This window comes from Lissotriton vulgaris, chromosome 5 (genome assembly GCF_964263255.1).
Source record: "Lissotriton vulgaris chromosome 5, aLisVul1.2, whole genome shotgun sequence".
In the NCBI taxonomy this organism is placed as follows: Eukaryota; Metazoa; Chordata; class Amphibia; order Caudata; family Salamandridae; genus Lissotriton; species Lissotriton vulgaris.
This window is the reverse complement of record NC_141693.1, coordinates 216,240,812-216,266,188: the sequence shown is the minus strand read 5'-3', so window position 1 is coordinate 216,266,188 and position 25,377 is coordinate 216,240,812. Positions and strand designations below refer to the sequence as shown.

Below are 25,377 nucleotides of genomic sequence, written 5' to 3'. Positions count from 1 at the left end.
TATAAGGTACCTAGCCAGGATATCTAAAGTAGGAAACGGTTATGTAGACACCATGCTGTTCCCTTGATCTAATGTGTTTAAACCATTATCCACTGAATTGCAGCAGGAGATCCAGCGGCCTTCACATCTTAGCAGTAGATAGGTTCAAATCACCTCCGCAAATTGGATATGTCGGTTGGTCGATCACCTGCCAAATGAAATAGTTTTCAGTATGTTTGTGCGCTTTAAAGTGGGAAACCAGAGGGTATTGGCGGCTCCTCCATGGGGGCGTGTGGGCGTTGCCCCACTGCTTTCTCGCAGTGCGGCAAGCAGAAACATACAATGGTAAAAACTACCATTTTATGTTTCTACTTCTCGCACTGCGAGAAAGCAGAAGTGCCTGTTTGCAGGCGGGAGGGTGGCTGGTCGTGCTCGAGGGTAGAGGCTTACCCACTGTTGTGGGTACTGACTGTTTGGTCGGCCCCTGGAGCCAACCAAATAGTCAGTACCCACAACCATGGGTAAGCCACTCCCCCTGCCCTCGAGCAGGACTGCCTACTCTCCCTATTTCTCTATGTAGGAGAAAATGGCGCGGCTTGGGTGCTCTCCCCTGCTCCTCACCAATCATAACGCTGCCATTGCAGCATTATGATTGGCGGAGGGGAGGGAGGGAGGCTGCCTTACCTGATGATCAGGACAGCTGCAGGAATTGGTGCAGGGCGGCGGGAGTCTGGAGTCGGACGGACCAATCTAGAAGCTGAGTATGTTTTATTTTATATTTTTAGTAATTAAATCCCTCCTGCCTCCCCCCATCTTCACCGTGACGACCCGATTTACCCCCCTCCTCCCATCCCACCAACACGTAATGCCGGCCGCGACTGTAAGGGACACTTACAGTAGCTGCTTCATCCAAGCTTGGAACCTATGACACCTTAAAACGGACACTTGCAACCTAAGGATGCGGCTACCGGGCTTCATGACGCTGCTAATGACCCTGCCTTCTCTGGCATAAGGCAACACAGATCGATAACTTGGATAACTCAGTCCTAGAACATTCCGGGCTTCTTGGCACCTTGTTTCATGTGTTTTGGTTTGGAGTCCGGAGCTGGGATTCAATCCGCACAGCCCTTGGGTTTGTGGTGGGGGAGCGGTGCTCCCTTGAACTAGAGGGGAACAACATCAATCCAGGAGTACCGGGCCATGAGGGTAACCCATCGGAATATTGTATTATTGTGTATCAGTAGTTATTTTTTATTTATTTATAAAGTTTTATATAGCGCGAACTTGATCCCGAAGGATATGAGAGCGCTTTACAATTTGAGGCAAAGGTAACAAATCAGAACATTAGTCTAAGATCTCACATGTTGTTTCTCTGTTGGTTTCATTCTCCTTCATACTGTCAAAAGCAGATTATTTAACTGAGGCAGCAATCAGAACAATGCCAAGGAGTGATCCTAGGTTTACGGTTAATGGTGTTCATTCACTGATAATTTAGATATCTTACAATATGTGGGGCTTAACAACTCTGGATCAGTGGCTTCAGAGTCACCGGGACCAACCTCACAGATGAAGGGGAAAGATGGCCCCCACAGATAATGTATATAGGCCGACAGGACAAAAGAGGCACAAACACAGACATTGCAGTCCCCACTCAATTCACCTAGCAGGTAGGTCAGCCAGGTGCTGGACCTATGCATTCAACTGCAAGGTCAAGGAGATCAAAAACAATAAGACGCAGTACAGGGAAGATGTGTGGTCACCAGGAGAAGCAGAACACAGCCCTTTTCTGATGAGAAAGTAGAGGTATCCTGGATACTGAGCCCATGCATCTAAAATCAATAGGATGGCTGGAACATGTAAGCAGACAAGTATGCAACAAAGTGTCCAAGAGGCGCCGATTGGCAAAACCTCACAGAGTCTGTGAAGCACCTCTAACTTTGCAGGGCGAATTTGTTACTTTTTTATACCCTGAATTGTCAAGAGGATGCCAGGGCGCTGTACAAAAGCTAGCCTACATTTGAGTTACCTTCAGCTTGTATTAGCCCGCGATGAGGCGACAGCATTCTCTTTCTAGTGAAAGCTTTCGACACTGACCCACGTGTTTGCTTGTGTGCTGCCTCCACTGTCTGCCTAAAATATCCTTGAAACTTTGTTTTTTTTAGCTTTTTCTTTCCTGACACCAGAGAGCATGTTTCTAATGGTATGAAAACATTTTTAAATGTGCATATGACCATATGAAATGCATTACCTAGTCCAGATTTTGTTCGCAGCTTAATTGAATAGATACACACACAACTGCAGTGCCTTTGATACTAGAAGCCCTTTTACGACTGCCTTTCCTAAAGCGCAGCGTTCTGTCCGTGTTTTTATTTTATTTATTACAACTAGTGAATTTCAAACCAGCTCTTAGATTGGATCTGTGCCCTTTCCTTGATTCCATTTATTGCCATGAGATTGAGACCCTGGCTGCGCTAGTGAAGGTGTCCGAGCCTGCCTGCAGGGCGATCATGACCTTCCATGAAAGGCACGTGTCTCTCAAAGCCAGATACATCGCAGACTGGCATTGGAAAAGTACTAGGCATAGCTGCGGCGTAGCCAGTAGAAATAGTATGGAAAGATCTGTAGAGGTGGAGACGAGTCAATCACAGAACAGTTTCGCTTTCAAAAGGCTAGTTTGGCTGGGGCCAAGTCAGTCAGGACTAAAGATTGTTTTAAACATAGCTTTTATTGGTTCCTGTGAGTTGGCATGATTAGTCACGTATTCGACCCACTGGCACGCAAAGTCTTCGGGGCCCTTGAAGAGTCCGTTTCATGCATCACATGTTTTCCCCTAAGATGCCACCCTTTCAAACTGACCTGAATGCTGCTAAATTTCTCGATCTCTCCTACTTTGTCTATTCTAAACTTGAATGTGTTGCATTTTTTCCTGTTGTGGATAATTATTTAACGCTTGCATATTTCAACTGTGCTTAAAGTTCAAGGGCCTTACTGTATGGCTCTAGCCTTCTTGTGTTTTCTTGAAAGATATCTGTGCCTCCTTCCTAAGCTATTTTGTTAGTTACAGTAGCTTCCCTCCCGTTAATTGCTTAAAAAAATATGTTTTGCATTGTAAACACATTTTAATGAAAATGTGCTGTAAATAACCTGATTTTGTCTAGCAATATTATTTTACTCAGTCCCAATTTGTCAATTGCTCATCTTGCTACCTTCATTCCCTCCGTGCAACTTGTCATCAACATTACCGCCTCACCAATTTCAAAAGTCACCAGCCACCACTGCCAGAGGTGCATTTTCCACTTGACATCTGATTCTGGTTTTGTGTTGGATAATGTGGGTTTTGACCATCTGGGTTGTCTGCCCAATATAGATCAAGTCAAAGGGGCAACGAATCGCATAAATCACATTAGAGGAACAACAATTACTCCGTTGTGTCAGTGTATATGTTTGGGTACCTGTTTCAAACGTTTTGGTATCGGAAGTTTGTGCACATACCATGCAGTTTTAGCATTTGAAGTGGCCATGGATGGGGGAAAACCCTATATGGTGGTAATGGATTGGCTGATTTTGTTTTTAGGTGTTTTAGGTGTTCACGTAATGGAATAGGACAAGTGGTCACCTAAGATGTTTCCTCTCTTAGAGGTGGATCTGCAAAACTGGGTTGGGCATGTAATACACTCCCAATTCTTTTTGATTATTTTTACTGACCTTATTTCCGATTATTCTTAATTCTGGTCTTTGGTGTCAGGAGTGTCTGTCTAGGGCAGTACCATGCTAGTTTAAGTGAGTGTGATCCCAGACATCTCTGGTAGCCCTGGGACACTAGTTTCTCTTTGAGTACTGCTGCCTCTCTGAAGTAATCTTTCACTTACAATTTCTTCAGTTGCGCAGGAATTGCCCATGGGATAGACCATCCCTAAGGCTCCGTGGATGTTGCTGGTTCACAGGAGAAAAGTATTGCGTTCCGTTGGTTTTCTAAATAAGGATAAGCCTATTTTACCTTCTTTAATGTAAGGAGAGATCCAAAAAAGGATAGTTATTGTCTCTTGCTTCAAAAGTGAACCTGAGTGTGTGAGGTTGGATGTTATTGAGCCAATTGACATTAACTACTTCAGTGAGTCCTCCCTACCCTTCCAAATGAGGAGGACGTCATCTGTGTAAAAGTGCCAAAAAGAAATCTGGTCATAAGAGGAGTTATTTTGTGAGTGACTGATGTTCTGCTCCAGATTGTCCACATACAGAATGGCAAAAATGGGGGTAAAACAGGCACTCATCGATGTTCCCTTCTTCTGAAGATAGATGTTCTTGTATAGAAAGTAGTTCTGTTGCAAGGCTATTTGTAGTAGTTCCATAATATACCTGTTGAAATGCGTGAAAATAAAAACTTTCATATCGATACTTATAACCACAGGTTCCTCACCTTTAGAATAGCCCCAGTTGCCCGACTGGATCTGTTAGATTTTTCAGCATAGCCCTTGCTAGCTAGTTAAAGGCTTCGTGCAGCTCCTTATCGACCTTGCTCCTCCCAAACAGTAATGACTAGACTCGTTTATAAGTGCCGCCAAGGCGCATTTATGATATTCCTTTCTTAACACACTGTTGTATGTGGATGTGGAGCTAGCTCTTAACTGTTCTTGTTATTTATTTAATCTTTCCATACAAAATTTCTCTTAGCTGTGGAAGGTAACATATCCACTCTTAAATCTATAGAATTTAAACCTGGTAGGGACTGTCGCAAGCAGATGTCTGTGACATATCCCTTCTAGGTGTGTCTCTGGTGTTTGGGTTTGGATTATGACTCCAAGTTGTGTGGGGAATGTGCCTTTTATGCACCCAAAAGCGATCCGGAAGCTCGATGCCAAGGTTTTCATCCCAGGACACCACAGGAAGTCCCTCAAAGCCTGCTACTAATCTAAATTGAAGACCCATTGCCACTATTAGGGCTGCTCCCGCCACTGGTCATTATCGCTATCCAACTCTTCAGGGAAGTTAAAATCTAAAAAAACATAAGAAGTGCAAGGAGGCCTTTTCCCAACCTTGCCAATCTCATTCTGGGAAGTTGCGAAAGCATCATGTGGCTTGGGCTCGCTCCCGGTCCTCCACTGAGTAGTTGATTCTACAGCTGATCCCAGTGCACCCCGAATTTTTAAGGTGGTAGGCTGCTCCACAATGGACTGGGCTCATTGTGCCACTAGATTCAAGCTAGCCTGGCTGAGTAGGGGCGATGCCCCGAAACCGGTCCCAGGATGCTTGTGTCCAGTCCAGGGAGGACCTAGCTTGGGAGTTCGTTCGTTCCCATGAGGCACAGGGTCAAGACTGATTTGCATATGGCTGGGTCTAAACTGGGGTGGCATGGTGAGCAGAAAACTATGGATTTAACCCAGATGTATTCACTAGGTGAGAATGTTTGATTTGCTCCGCATTCCATCCATCATCTGTGTGTCTTTTACTCCACAATGGACTAAGACATTTAAGGACTCCATGCTTAGAATTCTTTGCTCACTCTGGTGGGCCTCCAAGATCCGCGGAGGCCTCCCGTCTGGTTACTAATGGTGGGGTCTCCTTCTGCTCCTTCTGTGTCTCCTGTACCCGCTTTTGGTTTAAACTACACCCCAGGAGCTGACTCCACACCAGACCCCTTGATCTACACCAGTTCCTGTCACGTTTGCACCAGCCCTGGCTCCAGAGAATCCCATTGTCCTGCCCGACTGGCTTAAATCAGTCTCGATCTCAGACACAATTGCGCCCCTAAACAATTCATATGTGCCCAGCCTCAGTACATTCTAACTCTAAGACAATGCCTTTGCCTAGGAACTGCCCTTCAGTGCGCCAACAATTTTACGCATCCGAGTCAAATCAGAGTCAACCACCCTTTGGTTATGATGGGAATACATTTCCCTCACAGTATAATTTTTATTTTGATCTACAAGATGCTGATGAATTGGACACTTCCCTTATCATGAGACTAGGTTCTCCCACTGGGATTTCTCATAAGAGTCAACCTCATTCTCTGTAGTCATTAGACAAGCGGCTGGAGTTCTGAAAACCAATGTCCTCACTGAAGTTTTATAGCCCAGACAGACCTCACCCAAACCTTTTCTGCTGTTCAGCGAAGCATCTACCGGCGGTCAGGGGCTATGTTGCTAAATTTTCGGCTCCAGTAACCCCAGACCCAACTAGCAACCCAAGAACGTATTTATTATTATGATTCTAGGACACCAGATAAAACCACTCCCCAAGATACTTACTAGCATCATCCTCCAAAGATACAGACAGGGCGTTTTTTCCGAATGATTATCCTTTAAATCGGATAAAGAGCAATTCTCAGTTTAGCCCACTGAATTTGCAATTAAGTGTAGCTATCCTATTATAAGTTAGTCTACAGATGCTATTGGTTTTAATTGTACAGCGTGATTGATTTATGTTGGGTTAAATCATTTCTATCCAGCAAACATCCTTGTGTTGTCAAGTGATTGCCATTGCGAAATCCTTAGTTCTAAAAATATATGTTTATTAAATTTTACCTGTATACATTTTTCTGTTTTACAGTCTAGCGTATCTAGTCAGCTAAACACATATACATACGTGTGAAAACTAAAGGTGTTAACTATTATACCTGTTACATGCATCAGTACCCAAGTACATTTTTATAAAATCTTTCTCCAGACCTCTCCCTTGTTCCCTCTGTTGTCCTCTTTGCTTTTTAACTGATTAATATATTCTTCTGTCGGACATCTTTTTCACTGTAAAGAGTCAAATGTTGTGTCCATCATTTAGTTTAAATGTTTTGCATGTAATTGTTTACATAAAATGACTGTGTCGAATAATCATTTTCTTTTGTCCCTTTACTATTGTAGTATCAGAAACATCGGACCCAAATATTAGTAAATTGAGATGTTATGTATTTATTTTATTTTGTGGTGTTTAATGGTGTGAACGAGGCCACCTGGAGTAACAGAGCACTTTTCAAATTCCCAGACAAAGGTTACACAAAGATGTGTCAAACTGTGCAGGCTATCCAATAAAAGTCAAAGCAAGTTATCTTGTAAGCCAATACTATATTGCAGATCAGTTGCAGGTAGGCTGCAGCAAGTGATCGGGTATGGTGGTTGGAAAGCGTATATGAGCTCATTACCAATTGGGTAGAGCATATAGATAACAATACGTGGAGGTTCTGTCTTGGGTAGGTTTCCTCATTAGGTTTAAAGTATTTTATTGAAGCAGGGTGGGGTAGGACACAAAGGGGCAAGGAACAGTTAAACTACAGGAACCGCACAATCAATGCGCATTATACAGCAAGTACAACAATGCAGTTACATCTTTGCAAGAGGCTCCATCCGACTCGGGAGCATGGCTTTCGCACCTGTGGTCACATACAAATAACAAGGGGGGGGGGGGGAAGAAAGGGAGGGAGGGACGGGAAAAAGAAAATGAGGGGAGGGGAAAGGGGAAAAAGAAAAAAGGGAGGGGTGAAGGGTGGGGAAGCATCCCCGCTCCAAAAACCTACCTAACCAAACAGAACCCCCAACTACCATACCCCAACCCACCCCCTGTACTGTGCCAATATCTACAGTCTCCGTTACATGCAACTCTCCCATAATCCCCGCTATACAGCACCGACCCCACCCGATCAAGCAGGCGGGTCCGGTGGCGGCGTCAGCCTTAACAACCTAAGGTATCTAGGGCAGGTGACCTCCCGAAACTCAGAACATAACAGGCCGTGCAAGGGCTCCCACAGTTCCTCAAAGGTATCAGTATCCCCCAGGGCTACTAAGGACATCTTCTCCATTCCAAGGACATGCCATAATCTGTGCAGCCAACCAACTACAGAGGGAAGTGTGGTAGTGCGCCAGTGTATGAGAATATTCTGCACCGCTGACCCCAGAGCAATCGCGATCTGTCTACCTCTCTTAGACCTAAGGGGATACATCAGCCCATTCGGCAACCCTAGCAGAACATAGGCAGGGAATCTCGGGAGTTCTATCCCAAAGCATTTGTCCACCTCGCCCAAGACCTCTTCCCAATAAGGAGCCAGCAGGGGACATTCCCACAGTATGTGTGTTAGTGTACCAGTATTGCCACAGTTGCGCCAGCACGTCCCTGGTATTGCCCTGTCCATCTCGTGCAGTTTCTCCGGAGTGCGGTACCAGTAGGTCGAAATTTTAGTGAAGGTCTCCGTAAGACCCGTGTGATAGGCCGAGTGACGTGCGCGGAAGGAGATGTGTTCCCATTCCTTATGGCTCAACACGCGCCCGAGCTCCCGCTCCCACCGTTCCCGACCGGGGTTGTGAATATGAAAGGAGGGGGGCTGCAGCATTTTATACAAGTCTGAGATCAGTTTAGCGTCCGACGTGCGAGTAATTAACCAGCGCTCATACGCCGTGATTTCCCGGTGTGCCGCGCCGCGCACTTGGGGTTGTAATGCCCAGTGACGCGCCTGCATGTATCGCATGCGCTCCGCTTCCGGGAGGCCATAATCCCTCCTCAAGTCCGGGAAGGGGACAACTCCCTCAGGGCAGTACAAGTGATACAGAGTGCAGCAGCGGGCCACCCGCCAGCGCTCATAAGCACCCTGCTCCATCCCGGGGCCGAAGTCCGGGTTGCCAATGATCGGCGTAAAGGGAGAGGGGAAGGTGGTAAGCTCACATCTGGCAGCCACCGAGTCCCACGTCCGGAGCGGGACCCGCGTTACCAGAGACGCATAGAGGTTGGGGGGTCGATGGGCCCGCTTCAAGAATGGCACTTCCTGCAGCGTCCTACCCGCCACCGCCTGATCCTGGAACAGCCAGTGCTTATCAGACTCCCACCGGCTCCATTCCACTAGATAGCGGAGCTGAGCGGCCTGGAAATATTTCCGCAAGTCTGGTATCCCCAGCCCCCCGGATTCCGGTGACAGCATAGCGATGTTTCTCTTGATCCTCGGCCTACGGCCCTGCCACACGAACCGCGCAATGGCAGTCTGTGTCTCCGCAAGCCACCCCGCGGGGGGCTGGAGCGGCAACGCTCTGAAGAGGTAAAGCACCTGAGGCAGGAGGGTCATCTTCACAGCGGCCACCCTACCCAGTAACGACAGCGTACCCTTATCCCACCGGCCTAATTCTCCCCTGATTTTCGCGCCCAAAGCCGCGTAATTGGCCGTGACCATCTCCGGGAGGGAGGGCGCCAACAGGATCCCCAAGTACGGGATCCGGTCCCTGGACCAGCTCAGAGGGTAAAGCCTCTGTAGTTCCGCTCTAGTGGCGGTAGTAAGCGAGATGTCAAGGGCGGCTGACTTCCCCAGGTTCACCTTGAAGCCCGCCACGTCGGCGAATAAGTCCAGTTCCTCTACGCAGGCCGGCAGCGATCTCCGCGGGTCATCTAGCGTCAGAATGACATCATCCGCGTACAGGCTGAACGCGTGATGGAATTCACCCATCTTGACACCGACAATGTCGGGGTTCTGCCTAACCCTCTGGGCAAATGGCTCCATGTACAGGGCAAAAAGCAAAGGGGAGAGTGGGCACCCCTGTCTCGTACCCCGTTCAATGGGAAAGGGTCGTGAGCTGTCTCCGTTCACCCGGACAACCGCAGAGGGGAACCGGTAACAATTGAAGATCAAATGACGGAACTTCTCCCCAATCCCGAATTTGCTCAGGACCTTCTCTAGGTAGGGCCAGTGCACCCTATCGAAAGCCTTCTCCGCGTCTATGGACAGGAGCATCCTCTCCCCAGGGATCCTGGAAGCCTTCTCGAGGATGTGCGTCACCCTCTTTGTGTTATCTACTGTTTGCCTACCTGGCACGAAGCCCGCTTGGTCCGAGTCAACCATGCCCGGGAGGTGCAACGCCAGACGTGCAGCTAATATACTGGTGAACACTTTCAAATCAGTGTTCAGCAGCGAGATGGGACGGTAGGACCCACAGGCGGTCCTGTCCTTCCCCGGCTTCGGAATCACGTAGACCGTGGCCTGGAGAAATTCGGAGGGGATGGCTCCCGGCTCTGCAAAGGAGTTGAAAAGGCGGGTCAGCAGAGGCGCCAGTTCCTGACAGAAGGTTTTATAAAAAAGAGGGATAAAGCCATCCGGACCCGGGGCCTTGCCCAATTTGAGCCGGGATATCGCCGTGATCACCTCCTCGATACGGATGTCACGCTCCAGGTACTGAGCCTGATCCTGTGTCAACGACGGGAGCGGGACCGAGTCCAGATAGTCCGCCTCAGCCTGGGCCGAAGGGGCCGCCCCGGTGTAGAGGTCAGCATAAAAGCTGCGAAAGACGTCTGCTATTTGCTCATCGGACGTGACCCTACCTCCGGCCGGGTCCACTAGTTCCTTCACTCGGTGCTGCTGGTGTTGCACCCTAAGTTTGTTAGCCAGGAGCCGCCCACACCGATCGCCCCCTGTGTAGTATTTATGTTTCAGGCGAAGCATCGCATACTCCGCCCGGTCCGTATCAAGGGCTGCCAGGAGTTTCCGTGCCGCCTTCAACTGCCTCCAGACCCTGGGGGCCCCTGTCCTGTGATGAACCTGCTCCAGCTCCCTCACCTGCTGGGTAAGCTCATCTCTCTTGAGCTGTCGGTCCCTATTCTCGGCCGAGGAAATCGCTATAAATTCGCCACGGAGCACCGCCTTCAGGGCTGCCCACTGTGTCGCACGAGAAGTATCCCCATTATCATTCACGGTCTGAAAATCCAAAATGGCCGCCCGGATCTGATCAACCACCGACCGCCTGTGCAATAGCGTGTCTCGGAGCCGCCAGACCCCTCTCGACCGAACCACCGGTGGCAGAGTGAAAGCGCCCTCCACCGGAGCGTGGTCGGAAAGAGAGAGGACCCCCATGTCTACACTCGAAGCCAAAAGGAGCATCGGGCCCGACACAAGGAGATGATCTAATCGCGCATAAGATCTATGAGCATGTGAGAAGTAGGAGTATGCGCGGGTGGTGGGGTGGAGGTGGCGCCACATGTCATGCAAGTCCAGCTCCTCAAGTCGAGTTCGAATCGAGCCCGAAAGCTCACCCAACTGGTGGCGCCGCTGCACAGACCTGTCCAGTGCCGCATCGAAAACCAGGTTCAAATCACCCCCCAACACTATATGCCTATCAGAGGTGGATGCCAAGTCCTCCAAAGCCCTGTGAAAGAATTGGTCCTGGTGTTCATTGGGGCAGTAGATGGTGCCAACAGTCAGTGCTAAACCCCCCATCTTAATCTTGTATACTAGAAGTCTCCCTTTCTGTTCTGCCACCTTGCACACGACCTCTCCCCTGAACCCCCTAGAGAACAAGATCGCCACCCCTGCCGTCTTGGAGGCGCTAGAGGAGAACAGCTGCGTGGGGAACTTAGGGGTACGCATCCTCGAGCAGTCCTTAGCTAGCAAATGGGTCTCCTGCAACAGGCAGATATCCGCTTGTGAGTTTTCCAACAAGGATAATACTGCCCGCCTCTTAACCGGATTATTCAGCCCTTTCACATTGAGAGTAAGCACCTTAAGAGCCATCAAGGAGGGGAATCAATGGAGCACATATCAAGCAGCAAAGCCCCGCAGGCATACACAGAAGGCCCCACTCGAGGCCTCAAAACAGAGCAACTTTGAACCGTCCACTGGCACAGTACAGTCCCCGAACCCCAACACCCCACAACTGGAAAAGCCCCCACACAACCAAATCTACACCACCCCCGCAACTAGCCCCCCCTCTAGGCCCCAGAATCAAAACATCTGCCCGCCTGTCCCATCCCCACTCCCCGCATCTCAAACTTTTCAAAAAAGACATTGTCCCAGTCCGGCCCATAACGGGCAAGGCCGTGGTAAATCAGTCTAGTGGACGTCCAGCCACCACCTCCAGCACTCGCCATTCCTCCCAGCCCGCCCCCTGGATCCCCGCACCTGCAAAAGGAATAAGCTAGAGTAGACTCCCCCCGGAGTGAGTTCAGGCCGTCAGGGCCACTTCGCCATTCGCTGCCACTCTGGAGGCCTCCTGGATGGCGGCCGCCATGTCTGCCCGGATCGTGGGCGAGCCCGGACGCTCCGACGGAGGAGAGGTCCCCCCTCCAGCTTGCTGCCATCCGTCTCGGGTGCTTCGCCTCCGCCGCGGAGCCGGGGTATCCGTATCTGATGCTGTGAGGCCCAGCACCGCGCAGACATCCTGGAGGGACCGGAGCTGATGCAAAACACCGTTCCATCTAAATATCAGGCGGAAGGGGTGCCCCCAAGAGTACTGTGTCCCTTGCTCCCGAAGGAAGTCAGTGGCGATCTTGAATGATTTCCTCTTCTGCAGCGTGACCGTGGATAAGTCCTGAAACAGGGTCACAGGGTGGTCCCGGAATCGGAAAGATTGCTGCCCTCGTGCTTCGCGGAGGATCCGCTCCTTCAGGGGAAAGTCTGGGAGGAAGGCCAGAATGTCCGGGGCGGGCGCCGTAGCTCTGCGGGGGCGACCCACCCGATGTGCTCGGTCTATGCGGATCCGAAAGTCCTCCGACTCTCCCAGGATCGCACGAAAGAGGGCCACCAGGTATGCAGTCACGTCTTCACCCTCCTCGCCGGACGGCACACCGCGGACCCGTATGTTATTCCGCCTGGACCGATTTTCAAGGTCCTCGGCGTGGGCCTGTAACTCAATCTGTTGCTCCCGCAGTCGCAGGACCTCTTGCTGCAGATGGGTGATCTCCTCATCTCTGGAGTGACCCGCTTCCTCCACTGTGTTCACCCGTTCCCCCAGGGAGTCCATCTCTCTCCTTACTTCACGGACCTCCCCGGCCACCTCACGCTTGAGCGTTTGAAAGTCCTCCCGAAGGGAGCTAAAGAGCGACTCGAGAAATGATCTCGTCACTGGGGGTTCTCCACCATCTGCACCCCTGGTCGGGGCTGGGGAGGTCGTGGTGGGTTGGGTTCCTCCGCTGCGTAGGACGCCGCGTCCCAGCATGTCCGGCAAGGTTCGTTCGCCCCGTCTCTGTCCTCTAGCATTCGACATTTCAGCTGACGTTGAGGCTTACTATCCAGCAAAGAAAGCAGCTATACACCAGCCGGGGGCAGCGCCACACAAAGAGCACCAGGAAGGCCGAGCTGCCCGGCCGGGGTTCACAAAATGGCCGCTCTGTAATATCGAGGGGCCAACGCCCAAGATGGAGGACCCCTCTCCGTCTCCGATCCGGGATCCAAAAATCCGGCCGGCGGGCAGACTCACGGTGCTATGGTCGCCGGGGTCCGCAGCTTCAGGGGGAGATCCGCCCCGGGAGCCCCATTCCACTGCTCCACATAGACAACTGGCCGGAGCGGCCTCTCCAAGCGAGCCTCCTCAATCCCCGGGTCGGCGTAGTGAGGCGATGCCGACTCCGCCTCCGCTCTTCACCTTCGCTCAGCTCCGCTCCGTACAACCGCCGTCGGACAACTCCGAGCCGTTCGCGAAGCCGCTGCCGACTCCCACTCCAACAGCTCATGCACCGCTGCGGGCTTCACACACAGGAGGTCGAGCGCTCCGTCTTGCTCCGAGGGTCGGGAGACTCGCGGCTACCGGCTCGCACACGGGCCATTCAGCGGGCCCCGACCCGGGCTTCACCGGTCAGAATCTCACCCCCAACGGCGCAAACCGGGCTCAGCAGTCGCTCCACACCTCCACCGTGGGCACCAGGCTCAGTCGCCGCGTGATCCGGGGGGGAGTCAGCGGTTACAAGCGGTGCAGGAATTCAGGGGTCCGGGAGCTCTCGGCAAGTGCGACCTCTCAGCCCGCCATCTTGGCCACGCCCCCTAGGTTTCCTCATTAAAGGCTAGAATTACTAAGTAACTTTTGGCAAATTGCTGTTTGGTATTCACTGACCCCATTTTGCAATTTGTTAAAGGCTTACTGAATAGGTGATTTTTTTGCAATTTGGAAGGAGCCAGTTTATGGCATACCTTCCAAATTGCGATTTAATATCAGTTGTGACTACAGTTCAGGTGGCAAACCATTGAAAAGTTACCTGCAGCTAAAAGGAGGTGGTAACTCATTCGTAAAAGATAATGGGTCTCTTAGGGACTGGCTTCAGATTTGGGAAAGTTCAAAAATAAATTTAAAATAATTGTTAGGGGGTGGGATGTGGTCCCCAGGACCGCTGCCAACTCATCATAAACCTTTCAACAAAACAAAATAAAGTTATTTTTTTCTTTTTGAATTCTCCAAAAACAAAAAGCTTACTTTATTTAAAGGTGATTACAGCCATGGTGATTTGCTGACCCTAGAAGACCCCTAGACGGCTTCCAGTTGTAGTGAGCCACAATTTTTGACCTACCTCATTATTATTGGTTGAGTAGATCAGATTGCAACCCATTGTCTGTGCACAATTTGCAGTCGTTTTCTGTGAACTGCTTCTTTGTATATCTGGCCCTGTATTATTGAATGTTTTTATTGTTTTGCTGCATCTTACAAACGAAACAACATTTTAATCGGTAAGAGTATGTATATCCCTGGGACTTAACTCTACCTACATTCCAGAGAAAGTTGTCTTGATTCTCTCCGGGAAACTGGGATGTTCTTCTTCTAATTCTGTGTTTCAAATGTTGTTGTTCACAGGCAGTGCGACAAGTCTGACTGCACCTATATAGTTTTGAATGGTCGATTGCGTTCTGTCATCAGGAAGGATGATGGAAAAAAGCAACTCACTGGAGAGTATGGACGAGGAGATCTCATTGGAGTGGTAAGAAATATAGTGTACATCATCCTAGTTAATTATTATATAGTAACCTACAAAGTGCCATATTGTCATAAATTCTCTTCTGGTCACGGTTTCAAGGGTGGTCATATCAAGCCCAGCTTGTTTAAACTGAATTACTTCAATTTGTATTTGAAACATTTTTGTTGCTACAAATGTCTTGTAGCATATATACCTAGTTAATTTCATTGTTGCTAATTTTGTCTTGATTTCAGCAAGGACATAAAATAATCTACTTCTCTCGTGGAGAGTTGCCATTCTCATTTTCTCCACAATACAGTGGTGTTGTGACAGTCATATATTTTGCATACGATTGTGCAGATATATCGTTTTAACATGAAGTTCATTTCACCAACTTACAATCCTGGCTTCCATACATTTAATTTAGAGAGGAAGCATCTTAAGGTGTCTGACAGTGGTGCTTTAACATTTAGCGTGCCCGGACTGGAAGTTCCTCCATTGGAATTCATGATGAACAATTTTAAGTCTTTCCTGTTTCTATCTGTTGTGAATTCTGTTTGGGGGGGGGGGGGGGGGGGTGTCAGTGTTTTACGACGTTTTAAATTTTTTTTTAAACTTTATTTAGCATTTTCTCATAAGACAAAGGTGATGCACTGAGACCATTTACATTATGACTATGCATGAATACATGGTTAAACTGACAATTTGTCTTGTTAGCACAGGTACGGTCATGAGTTATAAAGTACAGTAACGCAATACACTTTCGTTCGGTCCAACTCAGGCATCCCATACTTTTCCATAGGTGTCAGCACAATAGCGTCAGGCCTGTGAGCCCCACACCCTACCGCCAAATAATCCCCTGTCCCGGGAGTATGCAGAACATAGTGATGCCATAAATGGTATAGACCCCACGTCTGTCTATCCCACTACGGACGGGACAATACCCTGCTCTTGTTGTGTGGGTGGGGATCTGTCTGCTGCGAGGCTAGGTAGGTTCTGAGGGGGCCCCAAATATATTTAGGTCTGGAGGAGGAGGGGATATTATTGGCTTATAGTGCACTCTTCATAGAGCAAGATGGCAAGCTCTGGATCCAACTCTTTATCTCGGGTGAGTGCCTGCTACCCCAGTGTATAGCGACTTCCCTTTTAGCCAACAATAGACAGATAGCCACAAATCTACGGATTTTCTGGGGAAATTGGACTACATAACCTAATAATGCAATTTCTAGCAAAGGTACTATCGGCATCCCAACCATGCTGCTGAGCTCTTCGTGCATACCCGTCCAAAAGGTATGTATGCCAGGGCATGTCCGCGCAAGGTGGGCAAAGTCGGCGTGTGGGGAGTTGCATCTCTGACAACAGTGTGACCTAGTGGGGTCCATCCTGTGCACTTTGGTGGGGGTTATGTACATTCTACGTAGGAACTTTAAATGGATCCGTTTGTGGCGGCTGTTGAGGGAAATATTGTTCGTGACTGCACAACAGGCAGCCCATTGCTCGTCCGTTATATGGTTGCCCAGATCAGTCTCCCAGTCGCGGCATATCTTGTCATCGTTTACTGGCAGAATATCAGCACACGCCTTGTAGAGACAGGATACAATATGGACCCCTCTACTACTGTCTATCACTGTCGTGAGGGGGGAAAAGGACGCAGGTTCAAGCGGTTATTCTGGGAGCTTAGCCCGCAGTGCGGAGCGTAGTCTCAGTAGGACAAATCTGTCCATGAATGTGATGTCAGAGAAGGCGGACTAGCCATCTGGATCAAAAACGTTGCCACCTGGGTATAAGTCCCCCATTTCGGCAATGTTAAATTTAGCGCAGGTTCTTTGTACCAATTTTTCAGCAGTGATGGGAAGCCATTTAGCATTAGGGAGTGGAAGGGCTGAGGAGTAAAGTGTTGGAGTGTTCGTGATACATCCTAGCTTAATCCAGGCCCAACTAGTGGTTGAGACCGGCTGTATATCTTTGGGGTCCCTAGGAATCCCTGTGGGCAGAACAGTGGACAAAGTATCTGGGAGGACAAAATCTGATTCCGGGTGTAGGAAGGGGATCCTGGGTTCCGGGTGGTACCATGCTTACGAAAAGCTACATTGTGCCGCCTGATAATACAGCTCCAAATCTGGGACTCCATACCCTCCCCTGTTGCAGGGGAGTGTCATCACCAGCCAGCGCACCCTGGGCTGTTTATTTCCCCACACTAGCTTGAGTAAGAGGGAACGGAGCGTGTTAAAAAACGTATTTGTGAGTGGGATCGGTATATTCTAGAATAGATAATAAAGTTTCGGCAAAACATTCATCTTAATGAGGGTCACCCGCCCTGCCATGGATAGTGGGAGCTTAAGCCACTTGTCTACTTGTGTTTCTAGTTTGGAGAAAGCCACCCAGTAGTTACGTCAGATAATCTGATCTGACTCAAGATGTATATGCACGCCCAAATATATAACTGAATCTGAGCACCACTCCAGGGGGAACTCTAGGTCCCAGCGGGTAGTGCTAGCAGTGAGGGGGAAGATCACCGATTCATGCCAGTTAACCCCTTCGATGCTCATGACGAGCTCAGCTCGTCATGAGGCACGGTTGAGCTGTGCTTATGACGAGCTGAGCTCGTCATGAACAATGGGATTTACAGATCACTCAGCACAGGAGGGGAATACCATCAGCAGCGATGGTGTTAATACCCAGCCCGGAAAATGGGCCAAATCGGAGTATTTCCCTATTGAGGGGGTCTAGGTTAGCCTGGGGGTCACAAACATATAATATGGTGTCATCTGCATACAGTGAAACCAGTAGCGGGCCTGTGGCTTAATTGTAAACCACGGTGTAGGTGTTGTTCTTGAACATTTCTGATCAGGGGGTCCATTGCTAAAATAAAAAGCAGGGGTGAGAGCGGGCAGCCTTGTCTTGTGCCACGTGATAAGGAAAAAGGGGCCGATAGGGTAACGTTCAGCTGGAGCCTGGCAGTGGGTTGACTGTACAGTAGGGCTGTAGTGGCAATAAATCCATTGGGCATCCCCATCTGCTGCATTATGGACAAAAAGAAAGGCCATTCTAGTGAATCAAAAGCCTTCTCTGTGTCCTTTAGGATCGCCGTAGCGGGGGTATCTGGGTTTATTCTGTGGAGGTTATTAAATAATGTACGTAAGTTAAAAGCGGTGGTGCGGTGGGGCACAAAGCCAGATTGTGCGGGCGATATTATACCCTTCATTAATAAGGAGAGGTGGCAGGTGAGAGCCTTGGCCAAAATCTTGTAGTCGAGATTTAAAAGTGACAAAGGTCGATATGAGCCGCATAGTTGGCGATCCTTTCCAGGCTTAGGAAGGAGTATTATGACCGCCTCACTAAGGGTGGGGGTAAGACCTGCTTCTCCAGCACTTCGGCATAGACCTCCAATAAACGGGGGATCAATAAGTCTTTGTATGCTTTGTAGAGTTCACCCGTGAATCCGTCAAGGCCAGGGGCAGTGGAGGAGTTGAGAGCAGAGATGGCTTCATCAATGCTATACTCAGATATAGGTTCTGCTAGGAAGTCTTGCATGAACTTTTCAAGGTACACTAATGCAATCTCTGACAAGTAGGCCTCCTGATCTTTACGATCCTGCCCTAGTCTGGAGGTGTACAATGCTTCGAAATAGGAAAGGAACTCCCTCTGAATTTCTAGTGGGTCAGGGGTTAGTTGTTCAGATGCAGTCTGTAACTTGGTGAAGTATGCCTTCGCGTACTGAGGTCTAATCATTTGGGTCACCCTCTCCATAGATCTTGGCGCTGTGGTATTTCCCCATAAAGAGGATTTCCCTTTCGGCAGTCTCTTTGTATGCAAAGTCGCCCCTTGTTTGTCTAAGTCCGGGTTCGATACCTGCAGCTGTCTCGGGTCGAGGTCCCAAGCACCGTTTCTAAATTCACGAAGGTCCCGCAGTAAGCCGGCGCTCTTGGAGATGCACACACCTCGCAAGTAAGCCTTAAAACCCTCCCACAGAACCGCCTCGGAGTCGACCGAGCCTGTGTTTATGGTAAGTAGTCTTATATTGCTTCTCGAATGTCCTGCCGAAAAAATTCGTCCTCTAGCGTGCTATTGGGGAAGCGCCACTGCCTCTCAACCCCTTCCGGGCAGATCCCCAGGGATAGCAGAACTGGGGAGTGGTCGGAATAAGTTCTGGGGATTGTCCGAAGGCTATGAAACCTATTGGATATCACAGGGGTTGCGAACCAATAGTCGATCCTTGCCCATGTGTTATGGGGGCTAGCGTTGTGAGTATATGTTATATGTTCTGGGTCGCTGGCACAGCCCAAGTCCATCAGGGAGAGCTGGGCACAGAAGGAGTTCAAGGCCTTGCGCTCTCGGGGTTTAGGATCTGGTGCAGTCGAAGTGCTGTCTATGTTTAGGTTAAGAGCGATGTTGAAATCGCCCCCTATCAACAGAGGCATAGAGCTGTTCTGCATTAGTTTAGAGAGCAACGAATAATAAAAAAACAGGGGAGTCTGTATTGGGGCCATAGACGCAAACCAGTGCTATCCTGTGACTCATCAGCGTGCCCACCACTATTACGAATCTGCCCTCTGGATCACATAGTAGGGAATGAAAGTGAACAGGGATGCGTTTATGAATAAGAATGGCCGTGCCCCTGGCATAATTGCTGTAATTGGCAAAATATCTATTTGGCACCCAGCTGGCGGCAAAGTGTGCTGAGTCACCAGGGGGGAGGTGGGTCTCCTTAAAAAAAGCCCCATCTACTCCATGCCTGATTAAATAATGGACTACTTGCCTTCGTTTGCGGGTGTCATTGAAACCACAGACATTCCATGTGCCCAGTGTAAAGACCGAGGAGCCCGAGTTATTACCTACCTGTGCAATGGTGTGAGGTTCGGATGTATTATGATGTGAAGTAGGCCCGTGTGCCTGCGAGGCGCTACCATGTGCAGATCTGCGTCAGTCCCAGTGCAAAGCAGCAAAAAACAATCCCCCCCCCACCCAGCCTGCCCACCCAGCCGGAGAGGCAATCCCCACTTTAACCAGCCATAGCAGTGTACCATGAATAAACTTAGCAAGGTGAAAAACCAATAGTTAAGGTACATCCTGTTAAGTCCAGAACTATATGAGGTGAACACCAACAGGGGGGCGGTCACTCTCCAACGGCATAGCGACACATGAATTACACAATGCACAATAAAGCAGATCCCAAGATGAACAACAAAAACTCAAATGGGCGGCCTATCTCCACAAAGGACAAATCAAATCAGTCAGCCATGCCCCGAACCAGAGAACAGGTCCATGCTCGCATCTGATCCACTGCGCGGAGGGTAAAGTCTGTCTTTGTCGGGGGATGGTCTGTTGTTTTGTTTATAAGTACGGCAAAACTCCTGCACCTCTGTGGGATTCTCGAAGATCCGTGCTCGACCGTCGACCTCTACCCGCAGTCTGGCCGGGGATAGCATCCCGTATTTCAGCCTTAAGTTCCTAAGTGTTGCCTTCACCCCTAGGTATTTTCTCCTGGCTTCTTGAACCATGACTATAAAGTCAGGGTACAGAGACAATTTGGAGCCCTGCCACATGGTTTCGCCACGCTCCCGTGCCAGCTGTAGCGCAGTGTCTCTGTCTCTGAAATTCATCACTTGAGCGATGACGGGCCTAGGTGGACACCCTGGGTTGGGTCTGGGTCCTAGCGATCTATGGGCGCGTTCCACCACAAACCCCCTTCCAAATATATCAATTAGGATTGTCTCTAATAGGGTGTCCATGCGTCCCGCAGCTGTAGGTTCAGGCACCCCCAGAATGCGAATATTGTTGCGGCGACTGCGCGTCTCCAATTCCTCATTTTTTTATTGTGACCTCCTTTAGAGTACGGTCTATGCTGTCAAGTCTTTTTAAGGATTGCGCCATCCCGTCCTCTAGGTCCGAATTGCGAGATTCCACTACGTCTAGGCGTCTGTCATGCATCGTGATCTTCGCGGCAAGGTCCGCAATGTGCTTATCTAGCGTGTCAAAGCGCACATCTAGGTCCTTGAAACCCGCTCTAATTTCCTGAAGTAGTTTGCCTAGCTGAACAGAGGAGTCCTCAGGGATAGTGGAGGATTGCCCGCCTTCCTCCATGTCACTGGGAGGGTCAGCTGCGGTCTCAGAAACTTTCTCGAAAGGGTGCAGTCGCTGTTTAGGGTCTTTGTGGCCCATGCTGCCGCAACGCAGCAGAGGAGTTGAAAGTACTGTAGAAGAGGCCACGGGCTGGGATCTAGAATGTGGGTACTGGGGTCGAGATACTGAAGAGCGAAATGCACTGCAGGTGAGCTGACCGAGGTCTGTCTCGGCGTCCGCCTGGTGGATGGATCTGGGCTGTGTCGGCGGAGGTTACAAGGCGACACAGACACTGGCGGGTGTACCAGGTCGTCTGTGGAAGAAGCAGATCGCCAATTGTGGGCCCGGGGTCCTTGCTTGGCACGAGTGGGGAGGGCCGTTATCACCGTGCCAAAGGTGGTTATATCCTCCCCTCAGGCTGTGGCAGCGTTGGAGCCGCACCTGTGTCTTCTCAGCAGAGAGGAGGGTTTACTTGTGTTTTGGGGGGGGGGGGGGGGGGGGGAGCGCGGGTCAGCCCCGGAACCAGCACGCTGTGAAAATGGCGCTCTCAGGCGCCCCGGCCCATAGGCGTCTGTAAAGGCCGGGAGCAAAGCCGGAGCCGGGGCGTGCGAGCGGGCCCTGCTCCCACTCGCACCAGTGCGGGCCTCCACCAGGCTCGCTGGGTAGCGCCCCGCGGGCTGCCAAAAAGGCCTCCCGCACGGGGCGCTTGCTGGTCAACTGTGCAGCCGTGTCTGGGCCGGTCACCCCACGCACCGAGCTCACTCCTCCTGGTACGAGCCTGGTGTGCCCCCGCTGCTGCCAAGAACCACCACTGCCCGTCTGCCGCTCCAGCCGTGCTCCAGGCCCGCTGCTGCCCCCCAGCACCAGCGGCTCCCCTGGTCCCCGGCCGCTGCGCCCAGCCTGTGCCCCGCCTGCGCTGCCTGCTCCTCCCTCTGAGCGCCGCCGTACCTCCGCCTGCCTAGGCTCCCTGCCTGGGCTTCTCCCCGTCGCCTCCAGCTTCCCCCGCTGTCTCCTGGCCCCCTGCTGAGGCCAGCCCCTGCCGCGTTTTCCCGCCACCTCCCGCCGCTGCCCCCCTGCGGCCCCGTCCACTCCCCTGTGTCCCCCTCCCATTCGCCGACCCCTCCCGCCTCCCAGCTGCTCCGCCCACCCACTGGATCTTATAGGGAGGAGGAGGCCCGGTGGTGAGCAGTGACCACTGACCCTCTGGGCCGGTCACCCCACGCACCGAGCTCACTCCTCCTGGTACGAGCCTGGTGTGCCCCCGCTGCTGCCAAGAACCACCACTGCCCGTCTGCCGCTCCAGCCGTGCTCCAGGCCCGCTGCTGCCCCCCAGCACCAGCGGCTCCCCTGGTCCCCGGCCGCTGCGCCCAGCCTGTGCCCCGCCTGCGCTGCCTGCTCCTCCCTCTGAGCGCCGCTGTACCTCCGCCTGCCCAGGCTCCCTGCCTGGGCTTCTCCCCGTCGCCTCCAGCTTCCCCCGCTGTCCCCTGGCCCCCAGCTAAGGCCAGCCCCTGCCGCGTTTTCCCGCCACCTCCCCGCCGCTGCCCCCCTGCGGCCCCGCCCACTCCCCTGTGTCCCCCTCCCATTCGCCGACCCCTCCCGCCTCCCAGCTGCTCCGCCCACCCACTGGATCTTATAGGGAGGAGGAGGCCCGGTGGTGAGCAGTGACCACTGACCCTCTGGGCCGGTCACCCCACGCACCGAGCTCACTCCTCCTTGTATGAGCCTGGTGTGCCCCCACTGCTGCCAAGAACCACCACTGCCCGTCTGCCGCTCCAGCCGTGCTCCAGGCCCGCTGCTGCCCCCCAGCACCAGCGGGTCCCCGGCCGCTGCGCCCAGCCTGTGCCCCGCCTGCGCTGCCTGCTCCTCCCTCTGAGCGCCGCCGTACCTCCGCCTGCCTAGGCTCCCTGCCTGGGCTTCTCCCCGTCGCCTCCAGCTTCCCCCGCTGTCCCCTAGCCCCCTGCTGAGGCCAGCCCCTGCCGCGTTTTCCCGCCACCTCCCCCCTGCGGCCCGCCCACTCCCCTGTGTCCCCCTCCAATTCGCCGACCCCTCCCGCCTCCAAGCTGCTCCGCCCACGCTCCGCCCCCCCACTCTCCTCATATGGCAGAGTGGCCAACGCGCAGCGTTGACGCGCAGCGGGCGCGCCCAAGGTAAGCCGGTCTGTGCCCGGACCGCGCCCAGTGCCAGGACCCCTGGCCCCCACCGACGGAAGACAACCCGACTGTCCTACGACGCCACCGAACTCATCGCACTCAACACCGGCCGGATCCCTGGATGCTACCGAGCCACCCCGAAGCGCACCCACGGACCCTTCAGCTGCCGCGTCTGCAAGTTCACCTGCATCCGGACCTGCCTCGCACCAGCACCCGCCAAGCCGAACACCAGCACCAACCACCTCAAGTGCATCCTGCTCAACACCCGCTCCGTCCACAGACACACCATCGAACTATGGAACCTCCTCGACACCACAGCTCCTGACGTTGCCTTCCTCACGGAAACCTGGATGAACGACTCCTCAGCACCCGACATTGCCATCGCCATCCCAGAGGGATACAAGATCACCCGAAGAGACCGCGCCAAACAGACGGGAGGAGGCATCGCCATCATCCACAGGAACACCATCCACATCACGACCAACACCGACGACACTCTGACAACCGCCGAACACCTGCACTTCAAGATCCGCACCGACCCGAACACCACCCTCAGAGGCACCCTGATCTACCGACACCCGGGACCACGCACACAATTCAGCGAGGACATCGCCGACTTCGTCAGCCCGCATGCCCTCCCCTCCGCTGACTACATCCTCCTGGGGGACCTCAACTTCCACCTGGAGAACAACAACCACCGCAACACCATCACCCCGCTCGACAACCTCGCCAACCTCGGACTCAAGCAGCTGGTGTCCACCCCCACCCACCTCGCCGGACATACACTCGACGCCGTCTTCTCATCCAGCAAAGACATCGCCTTCAGCCACGCCACTGGACTCCACTGGACGGACCACAGCTGCGTCCACTTCACCTTCAGAAAAACGACGATCCACCACCACCAGCAACAGGTTGCTCGTAGAAGCTGGAACAAGATCACAGCCGACCAGCTCGCCGCTTCCCTGAACCAGCACCCTCCCGCCAGCTCAGCGAACCCCAGCCAGGCCGCCGACAACCTCACGAAGTGGATCAGCAACTGCGCGGACGAACTCGCCCCACTGAGGACCCCGCCCAGCAGACCCGGCAGCAAGAAGGCCCCATGGTTCACCGACGAACTCAAGAGCTCCAAGAAGAACTGCCGAGCCCTCGAGAAAGCCTGGAGAAGGGAACCAACACCGTACAACATGACCACCCTCAAGCTTGCCACCCGGAAACACCACCAACTGATCCGCGCCACCAAGAAAACTGCATTCAAGGACCGGCTGGACAACAACGCTGAACTCCCTCCCGACCGAACTCCGAATGACTTCCTCCTACATAGAGTTTCGGAAGGGTCTTAAAACTCTGCTCTTTTCCCAAGCCTACAAGGTCTGATCCCCCTCCGCTCCTGCCTCCCCCCTCGCAGTCCTAAAGCGCCAAGAAACCGCACGGTAGTAGAGCGCTATATAAATGTTTTTAAATTCAAATTCAAATACAATTGCAAGGAACTCTTCAACATCGTGAAAGAGCTCTCCAACCCGAACGCCGGAAACAACGACATCACCCCATCGCAAGACCTCTGCAATTCCCTCGCCTCCTACTTCCACAACAAGATCGCGGACATACACAACAGCTTCAGCACTCAACCGACGCACGCCACGACCGAACCACCGCCCCCCCACCACCACCATCCGCGCCTGGACTCCGATCAGCACCGAAGACACCGTCCGCATGATGAACTCCATCCACTCCGGATCTCCGACCGACCCCTGCCCTCACCACGTCTACAACAAGACCGATGCTGTCATCGCACCCTACCTGCGGGACATCATCAACACCTCCTTCGACACCGCCACCTTCCCGGAGAGCTGGAAGCACGCCGAACTCAGCGCCCTACTAAGGAAACCTACAGCGGACCACACCGAACTCAAGAATTACCGGCCCATCTCGCTCCTCCCGTTCCCAGCCAAAGTCATCGAGAAGACCGTCAACAAACAGCTGGCTGCCTTCCTCGAGACGAACGGATCCCTCGACCCCTCACAGTTTGGCTTCCGAGCCAACCACAGCACCGAGACCGCCCTCATCGCTGCCACCGATGACATCCGAGCCCTGATGGACAACGGAGAACCAGCGGCCCTCATCCTCCTAGACCTCTCCGCGGCATTCAACACTGTCTGCCACCGCACCCTAGTGAAGCGCCTCAGCAACGTCGGAATCCAGGAGAAGGCTCTGGAATGGATCATCTCCTTCCTCGACGGAAGAACACAGAGAGTCCGTCTACCACCGTACAAGTCAGAGGCCACCGAAGTCATCTGCGGCGTCCCTCAAGGATCCTCGCTGAGCCCCACCCTCTTCAACGTCTACATGAGCCCCCTCGCGGCCATCGCACGCCAACACAACCTCAACATCATCTCCTACGCTGACGACACCCAGCTGATCCTCTCCCTGACCAACGACCCCGACGCCGCCAGAGCCAACCTTCACGAAGGGATGAAAGACGTGGCCGAGTGGATGACGACCAGCCGCCTGAAACTGAACTCAGACAAGACGGAAGTCCTCATCCTGGGTTCCTCGCCTTCCGCCTGGGACGACT

General features: G+C 52.2%; 1 protein-coding gene across 1 annotated transcript in view; it reads left to right on the top strand.

Moving 5' to 3' along the window:
* PNPLA7 (patatin like domain 7, lysophospholipase) overlaps positions 1 to 25,377 on the top strand; it is a 1,710,105-nt gene that overhangs the window by 697,934 nt on the left and 986,794 nt on the right. The window contains exon 19 of the mRNA XM_086921192.1: positions 14,493 to 14,616. Coding sequence (XP_086777318.1) covers positions 14,493 to 14,616 — 124 coding nt within the window. The remainder of the gene's footprint in view (positions 1 to 14,492; positions 14,617 to 25,377) is intronic.